This window comes from Photinus pyralis, unplaced genomic scaffold (genome assembly GCF_008802855.1).
Source record: "Photinus pyralis isolate 1611_PpyrPB1 unplaced genomic scaffold, Ppyr1.3 Ppyr1.4_unclustered_Scaffold2972, whole genome shotgun sequence".
NCBI classification, from domain to species: Eukaryota; Metazoa; Arthropoda; class Insecta; order Coleoptera; family Lampyridae; genus Photinus; species Photinus pyralis.
In genome coordinates, this window is record NW_022171300.1 from 38,139 (window position 1) to 47,269 (window position 9,131).

The 9,131-nt window shown below is 34.3% G+C and overlaps 1 protein-coding gene across 1 annotated transcript; it reads left to right on the forward strand.

Annotated features, from left to right (window-relative positions):
* Positions 1–247: 247 nt before the first annotated feature.
* LOC116181936 lies at positions 248–1,136 on the forward strand. Its single transcript, XM_031502392.1, has 2 exons — positions 248–506; positions 580–1,136. The coding sequence occupies exons 1-2, from the start codon at positions 248–250 to the stop codon at positions 1,134–1,136; spliced, it is 816 nt and encodes a 271-aa protein (XP_031358252.1).
* Positions 1,137–9,131: the final 7,995 nt, after the last annotated feature.

The window sequence follows — 9,131 nt, forward strand, 5'->3', positions numbered from 1 at the left end:
GGGGATGCATAGAAGGCTATCCAGAGGATGACACAACTAAGGAAAACGTCAAACAAAAGTCAGAACAGAAAGCTCTAGCCAAAATATGTTTGATGGTACAACCGTGCACTTACCACATGTTCGTAATGCTCGATCTGCGAAGGAAGCTTGGCAAAATTTATCAAAGGCTTATGAAGATACGGGATTGTCAAGGAGATTGAGTTTGATCAGGCAGTTAGTAAGAATTAAGTGAGAAGAATATAAAACTATGGAGGCATATGTAAATGAGGGAATGTCACTAGCTCAAAAGTTACGAGATATGCAACATCCGGTGGATGATGAGTTTTTGGGTGTTATTTTGTTAAGTGGCCTTACTCCAGAATATGATCCCATGGTCATGGCAATTGAAAATTGTGTTGAATCGATTACAAGTGATTTTGTAGAAGCTAAATTACTTCAAGATGATAAATACAACAAGGAAAATCATGAAGTTGCTTTGTTATCAAATAAAAAGACATGGAAGAAAGGTAGTAAGATGTTATTCGTGTGGAGGCATGGGACATGATAAAAATCAGTGTTCCTATAAGAGCTCAAATTCAGAAGAAAATAAAAAGTCTAATGAGAGAAAGAGTAAGTACCAAAAGGATAAAAAGGATCATTCCAAATCCGAGAAGGCATTGCAGACTTCTGTTACCAACAACAGTGTCCAATATTCTCAGAAGTGGTATATTGGCTCAGGGACAACCACACACATGACATTTGAAAGGGATTGTCTTGAAGATTTTGAAAATCTGATAGATTCCAAGATTGTAGTTGCTAACAATCAAAGGATATCTGGTGCAGGTATCGGAAACGCTCCAGTGCATACCAAGTCAGGTATCAAAACAATATCCGAGATCGTCTATGTTCCAGAATTAAGGGCTAACTTACTGTCGGTAAGCAAAATGGTAGAAAAAGGACATGCTGTGGTCTTTAATGAAGATAAATGTGTTATTTATGACAATGAAAAATTCCATGTCAAAGGAGAGGTTGTGGCTACTGCGACCATGAACGGTGGGCTCTACGAGTTGGATGTTTTGGAGCAGCAGAGTTTGCTTACTGTGGCAAATCCAAATTCCGAAGAATTGTGGCGCAGGAGACTAACTCAATCGAGTTAGTATGCAGCTATTGAAAAATGGAATGGCTGATGGCATAATGTACGGCAATGGAAAAGGGGACCAATGTCAAAGGTGTTTGCTGGGAAAGCAGATGAGGCAACCGTTTAATAAGACAGGAGGTAAGCGAGCTACAAATATTTTAGAATTAGTGCACACAGATTTATGTGGACCTATGCCAGTTTCCTCTTGGAGTGGGGCAAGATACATTTCTGTACTAATTGATGAGATTATACTAGAAAAGTATTTGTATATTTTTTGAAATTTAAAAGTCAAGTCCTAGATCATTTTAAACAATTTCAAATATTTGTTGAGAATCAAACGGGTAAGAGAATTAAGAAGGTTAGAAGTGACAATGGAACAGAGTATGTCAATGAAGGTTTCACAAATTATTTCAAAATGAAAGGCATTGATCATCAAACCACTGTCACTTACACACCTCAACAAAACGGTGTAGCAGAGAGGACAAATAGGACCATAGTAAAAAAAGCTGTATGTTGCTTGAGGCAGATCTAGATCAAAAGATGTGGGCTGAAGCTGTCAACACCGCAGTTTATTTGAAGAATAGATCACCTCACAAAGCTGTAAAAGGATGTACGCCAGAAGAAAAATGGTCAGGATTGAGAATTAATCTCAAACATTTAAAAGTTTTTGGCTGTATAGCACAGGCTCATATACCGCAACAATTAAGAAAGAAATTCGATCCAAAGAGCAAGGAATATGTGTTCGTGGGTTACGATGAACATAGTAAAGCTTACAGACTGTTTGATATTGAAAAATCAGGTCACATCATCAAATCTAGAGATGTTGTTTTCTTCGAAAATCAATTTCAATCTAGGAAAAATGATCCTGATGAGATGAAGAGAAATCTGGTTATTCAAAAGGAGGATGCTCACGTAGAAATTCCGATGCACAATCTGATGATGATCTGGAAGTGGATATTCCACAAGAAAATGATGTACAACTCAGAAGATCGGAAAGGTTGAGAAAAGACAAAACTTATACAGACCATGTACTGTATTTGGTATCGGAAGCGATGAATGAAGAACCAAGCACTGTATCTGAGGCCTTGAGTCGTGATGATGCAGAAAAATGGAGAAAAGCAATGGATGAAGAGTACGAGTCACTAATAAACAATCAAGTATGGACATTAGTTGAACAACCAGAAAATCAGAAGATTGTTCAGTGCAATCAATTAAAGTGTGATTCAAAGGGTGAGAAGAGATATAAAACCAGACTAGTTGCTCGTGGTTTTACTCAACAGTATGGAATAGGCTATACAGAAACGACCAGTTGTTAGAAACTCTACTTTAAGAATACTTTTTGCCATAGCGGTAAGTGTTGATTTAGAAGTAGATCATGTAGACATTACCACAGCTTTTCTTAATAGTCATTTGAACGAAAGAATTTTTATGGCTCAACCGGAAGGTTATATTAAAAATAATAAGGTATGTTTATTAAACAAAGCCATATATGGGCTTAAACAAGCTTCACGTATGTGGAATTTAAGAGTTGAGCAAACTTTGACAGAATTGGATTACAAAAAGTCTAAATATGAATCTTGTCTTTATATGAAAAGAATTGAAGGAACAATTGTTTGTTGCCTTGTATGTTGATGATTTTTTGATTTTCTATAATAATGCTGGTGAAGTTGCTAAATTAAAGGGTGTTTTATCAGAGAATTTTAAACTTAAGGACTTGGGCCAAGTCAAGAAATGTTTAGGTTTAAATATTGAACTAGATAAAAGTAAGCAGGAATTAAGAGTAAATCAAAAGCATTATATCTTATATTTGTTAGAGAGATTTGGTATGAAAGATTGTAAACCAGTTTCAACTCCTATCGAACCAAGGTTAAAATTAGAAAAAGGGAAACGTGATGAAAGTATTCCTTACAGATGTCTTATAGGTTCTTTAATGTTTTTAGCAGTTAATTCGAGACCTGATATAGCTTTTTCTGTAAGCTATCCAAGTCAGTTTAATACTTGTTACACAAATACTCATTTTCAACATGCTAAAAGAATTTTGAGTTATTTAAAAGGGACCATTGATCAGAGTTTAATTTTCAAAAAAGGTGATTTGGAAATCAAAGGATTTTGTGATGCTGATTGGGGAAATAATTTAATCGATGGAAAATCATATACTGGTTATTTGTGTTTGTTGTCAGGAGGGGCAATTTCATGGGAATCAAAGAAACAAGCATCAGTAAGTTTATCTAGTACCGAAGCAGAATATGTATCTATTTGTCAAGCAACTAAAGAAGCTATATTTTTAAAAGGTTTTCTTGGTGAAATTTTACAAATAGATGAAACTACTTTGTTATGTAATGATAGTCAAAGTGCGCAGAAGTTGGTTTCAAATCCTGTATTTCATAATAGAACATAAAAATGTAAAATATCATTTTAAAAGAGAGGCAGTTGAAAGAAAAGATATATGCTTAGAGTATATTTCAACAGATCAGATGCCAGCTGATATTTTCACAAAAGGTTTAGCAGGGCCAAAACACAAATATTTTGTTAACTATTTAGGATGTATGTAATTTCAAATATATATGTTTATAAGTAGTTTAGTTTACAAGTTTTGTGTATGTATCTTCATTAGATTAAGTGGGGCTGTTGGAATATAATTATAATCAAGTTTGATATTCACACAGCGCCAGTTTAGTATATAAGTAATTTTGAAAAGTGTCAAAAATTTAATTAAAGAAATGTGTCATTGTAAGTTTGTATTAAAACTGATTTTCGTTTTGACTGATTAAAAACTCACAAGATTACTATCACATACGATAAAACTGAAAAGGAAACTTTATTAAAAACATATCACGACAATCCATTACAAGGAGGTTTTTGTGGACAGAAAAGATTATATGCAAAGTTAAGAAACCTTTACCATTGGAAAAATATGTCACAAGATGTGGCATTATATGTTAGGAATTGCCATAAATGTCAAATAAATAAACCTAAAGTTTAAGAGATCCTTTAGGCCTTTAGCACTCACCACTACACCATGCAAACCATTCAATATTATGATCGTAGATACAATTGACCCATTTTATATAATAAATATAATAAAGATGCCTTTAATCCAGAGGTAGAGATAAACTTTATAATTATGATAAAGGCGATCAGAAAGGGTCACTGTCGAAGGTATTTTATGGACATGGATAAATAATGAAATAATAATAAATACATTATTTGCAACCCTTACACATTTTTCAAAAAATGGCTCGGCCAGTATTATACAACATTTGCTTCTTCTGAAAACGGCATTTCGATACGAACTGTTTGCAAAAATTTACAACTTCCGGGCAAAATCGTTCTAATTTTCTTGGTTTAACAGACCTATGCGGTTTGTAAAAAAAAAATAGTGCTCTATATGGTCTCCATTTCCTCTGCGATGAATTGGCATTCTTGATAAGGTATCTTAAAATAATAAAATAAAACACAATATGAATTCATCAAATGATTCATTTACGCCCATGAATGTAGAGACAAAATAGAAAACTATTTATTTATATTAGCTATGCGTTTCTAATAGGTATGTGTAAGTAGGAGTGAAATATTTCAATTTTCTATAGTAATATTTCTCATTGTTGCGGAAGTGGACACAGTGTAGAATAAGGGTAGTTAACCCCTATAACAACGGATTTTAATACCATCTTTTTCAGCGCAAATCTATTTATGACGCTTCCATTAAGTTTTGTGCTAATCGATTCTCAATTAGTGGATGCTCAAATTGAACAAGTTGCAGACACGCGTATTGCTAAATGTACACTTTATTGAAAAGGTTATAATTGTCAAAAAAAACGACCTCCAAAATGAAGTAATCGCTATTATGTTTTGCATGTCTGTAAAATTTTAAAATCGCGTGGCATTTAAAATACGTAGTAAAGGTTACAAAAATTGCGTGCCATACGTTATGCTAAATTTACCTAATGCTGGTGCGTAACAGTGACTTTTTAATGAGTCATCGAGACCCGAGCCGATAATTTCGTAAATTTACGTTCAAGTGGCGTTTTACAATTTCAAAATAGTCTAATAAATAATGTTTTGCATATTGCTTCATCAAAAATTCACGATGGGAAGGATGCATTTGTCTTTTGCTATATAACGGATCGAAACACTCGTTTCAACAGGTTTCCGGAAAACAATTTCGAAAATTTATTAACAATGTAAGCGTATAAATTCGAATGGTGATTGAAGTTTTTCCTTCCAAAAATTAAATTAGGGCTACAAATATTCACATCTTTACGGACTTTTCGCATGCAATGCTTGTTCGGCGGTAAATCTCGGTTTTTTTTTTGTAGAACCGCGACAAGAACTTAAAAAGGGATCGAATTATTTACAACATGCGTGCCTTTAATTATCAAATTTTTTTCCTTAATATCTGGTTGAAGAGCACTCCTGCAATTGTAGGTGAATCTTTCTATAATTTTAATCGAATAGGCCGAATCGTGTTTTCTATCGACCCAATAAATTAGATTAGTTATACCAATGTTAATTGATAGAAGTGAAACAAAACTTCCAATCCGTATTTGAAAAATAGTAGTTTTGAACAACTTTAAGATCCGATTTCTGAGAAATATCATTGAATTTAAAATTCAATGGAAATATGTATGGATAAGGATTAAATTGCGCTCACTGTAATCCAAAATACTTAGATGCTCGTTTTTTGTACTTACCAGATCAAAACGGCTATTTAACCTCTATTTTTGAGGGCAGACGTTGTTTATTTGGGAATTTTTTGTAGGCACTTGAAATGTGGGTGTAAGCTTGTGCCCCCTTCATGAATAAATTTTAATTTTTAATTGAAAGCTATAGGACATACAGTCAAACTTTAAGTTTGAAATGTTGAATTCAGAATCTCAATTCGAAAATTAATTTTTTGTGCATCTTTTCACCTCGAATTGAAAATGTAAAATACGTCTTTTCACGTAAGTACCCTTCTCAACATTTCATGTGCAATTTTTGCCCTCCTTTGTTTTAGCATGAGAATGAATCACACTTTTTCTGTGAACCCTTCATCCATCATATCAGTAAATGTTTTTAGCGCATTTCCACAAAAATAAAAATAAAATGCGCTATTGTGGCCACTTTGTCCGTCCGTCCGTCCGTCCGTCCGTCCGCCCGCTACTTTTGCGACGCTACTAGTTCTTTATCTTAAGAGCTATTGTTCTACTTTTTTCGCTATTTGGTTCGTTATGGTGTCGAGTCTTGTACCAAGAAAGGAATTTTTTCTGTACCGCTTACAAAAAAAGTTATTGTAAAAAAAACAAAAAACCGTTTTTTACATGTTCCATAATTTTACACTTTTGCCGTTTATTAACCATCCTAGAGATCGTTTATAATTTTGCATTGCTATCTGTCGCCTGCCGGTTGGTCTCTCCGTCTGTTCCTTTGTCTGTCTGTCCATCTATCTGTCCGTGTGAACGATAATTTTGTTTAGAAATGTTCGATCGCTTTTACATCTCCGTTAGTTATGAACTGAATTGCATGAAATTCAATATGGGCATAGCTTTAGCCATATAATACGCAATGCCAAAAGTTGAATCGGATCGATTCAAAATTCACAGTGCCCTTTTCGCATCTCGACCATTTATAAACCGAATTGCAAACTTTTTTACTTATAAAAGCATTTGAATGAAATTTGATACATAGGCACTTGGAATAAAGGAAAATCAAACGCCAATTTCAAAATTTGGTTTTGCGCATGCGCAGTGCCCTTTTTTATTTATGGAAGAATTTAAATGAAATTTGATACATAGGCGCTTGGAATAAAGGAAAATCAAATGCCAGTTTCAAAATTTGTTTTTGCGCATGCACAGTGCCAACTTTTTATTTATGGAAGAATTTAAATGAATTGTGATACATAGGCACTAGGAATAAAGGAAAATCTAACGCCAGTTTCAAAATTTGGTTTTGCGCATGCGCAGTGTCAACTTTTTTATTTATGGAAGCATTTAAATGAAATTTGATGCTTTGGCGCTTGGAACAAACGAAAATCTAACATTGGTTTCAAAATTTAGGTTTGCGCATGCGCAGTTCCAACTTTCTTATTTAGAAAAGCATTGAAATGAAATTCTTCTTATAAACTGAAATTGAAATAGCATGTCAAAAATGGATGGCTCATGTGCAACGTATCTTTCATATTTGTGGCCGGATTTTTACGATTTTAACAGAAGTTAAGCATCTTACAAATGGGAAATGAATGCAAGTGGAAATACGCTTTATGTAAATCGTTTACGATTACTTTTTAACTTGTTCAAGTTAGATTATAAAGCTGGCGAAAGGTTGAAAGTGTATCTTGTAGTTTCAGAATTGAAAATAGGGACTTTTAGTTTATTCAACTCTCCGGATTTTGAGATATCCAAAGTTTCGGCTGAAAATATGTCTGTTTATTTCTTGTCCAAACTTCGAGCTCTAAATTTTAAAATCCAGAGGTGTCAAATCTTCCAATTTTAAACCAGGACATTTTATTTCCAAATCGCGACTAATATGCGTCCTTCAGGCCCAAAATTTTAAAACTTTCTACGAGTTTAAAACTTAATTTGAAGCTTCGTTTCAAAATCGCGAAATAAACATTAATTCTTTATTCACAAATCATAATCACGGCATGAATTATTTTGAATACTCCCAGACTTCCAAATTTTCGAACTTTTGGCTCTCAAGTTAAAGTAAAAAAACTGCGAGTGTTCGTTAAACTTCGCTCAGAATCGTCAAACTTCGATATTTGACTTTCCAGTTCTAGGTTTCAGCTTCAAATTCAGATTTCATACTATACACATTTTAAATTTCAATGGAATTTTAAAGTTGTAAATGGGTGACAAGCTTAACCTTTCAGATCTCTGCTTGAAACAATCGTTTTAGTCTGGGAGTTTATAGGAAAAAAGTTCGCACTTTCATATGCTTTTGACCCTTCCCTCTTGGTCAGACTCTTGGTCAGCACGGCTCATCCAATCACACACCACAGTGAGCCACCCCCTGGAAATATAAGCAGCGTCGAAACGGCCAGAAAGCTCAGTGCAGCTGGAAAACCTTGCCCTTAAAGCGACCACTGAAACTGGTGGTCGCGGCTCTTCTTCCACTTTCAATCCGAGGCAGTCTGCTTTTGCTTAAAATGAAGTGAAAAATTGAAATATTGAATAATACGCAGAGTGTTCCATTAAACAATTAAATTGAACTCTTACATACAGGGGTTATCCAATGAGAGATCGTTTTAGTTAAATATTAACACCTCATTAGGCATTAAGTCATCACTCGACAATAATAGAATTAATACTGACATTTTTAAATTGGGCAGGTAATCCTCCCCCCCCCCTCCCGTAATACGAAAATTAATGGTTTCATTTACTTATTTATGTGCTTTACTGAGCTAAGATCAAATAATAAAAGCGCCCTTCTGTTGATATATTATGAAGTTTATAGTAGTTGCGTAGCTTTGTGTATGGAATATCAATTATCCAGTTTTTGAAAGCACGTTTCATTATTTTTATAAAACTGCATGAAAAATAGTGTGCATTTACGTGTATTAACATGGGTACAGGGTGGCCCGCTGAAAGCAGTCAATGCCAATTTTGCCCACTTAAAGACAGTTTTACCAGAAACGCTCGAACACGTCAATTTTAGTTTTGAGGGGGACACCTAAATTAAGTAATACTACTTACATAACTTTAACCCTGAGAAGGGGGTGAATTACCCCCTAAAAATTTTAAATGGGAAGGGGTAGTAAGTGTTAGATAGGTCGAAAGGAATGTTCATTATGTGTTCAGAACGGTTTTTATTTTTCAAATCCGATCAGTAGTTCTAGAGAAAACTCGATTTAAATGGATTTGCAGAGCCGTTTTAAATGTTTCTTAAGTAGGCGTTGAAGTTGAAATAATTGACAGCTTGTGTCAGAAAAGAACGTCTGACATAAGTGCACAAGCAAGGAAGCGAACTTCAACGCCTACTTAATAAACATTTAAAACGGCTCTGCAAATCCATTTAAATCGAGCTTTCTCTG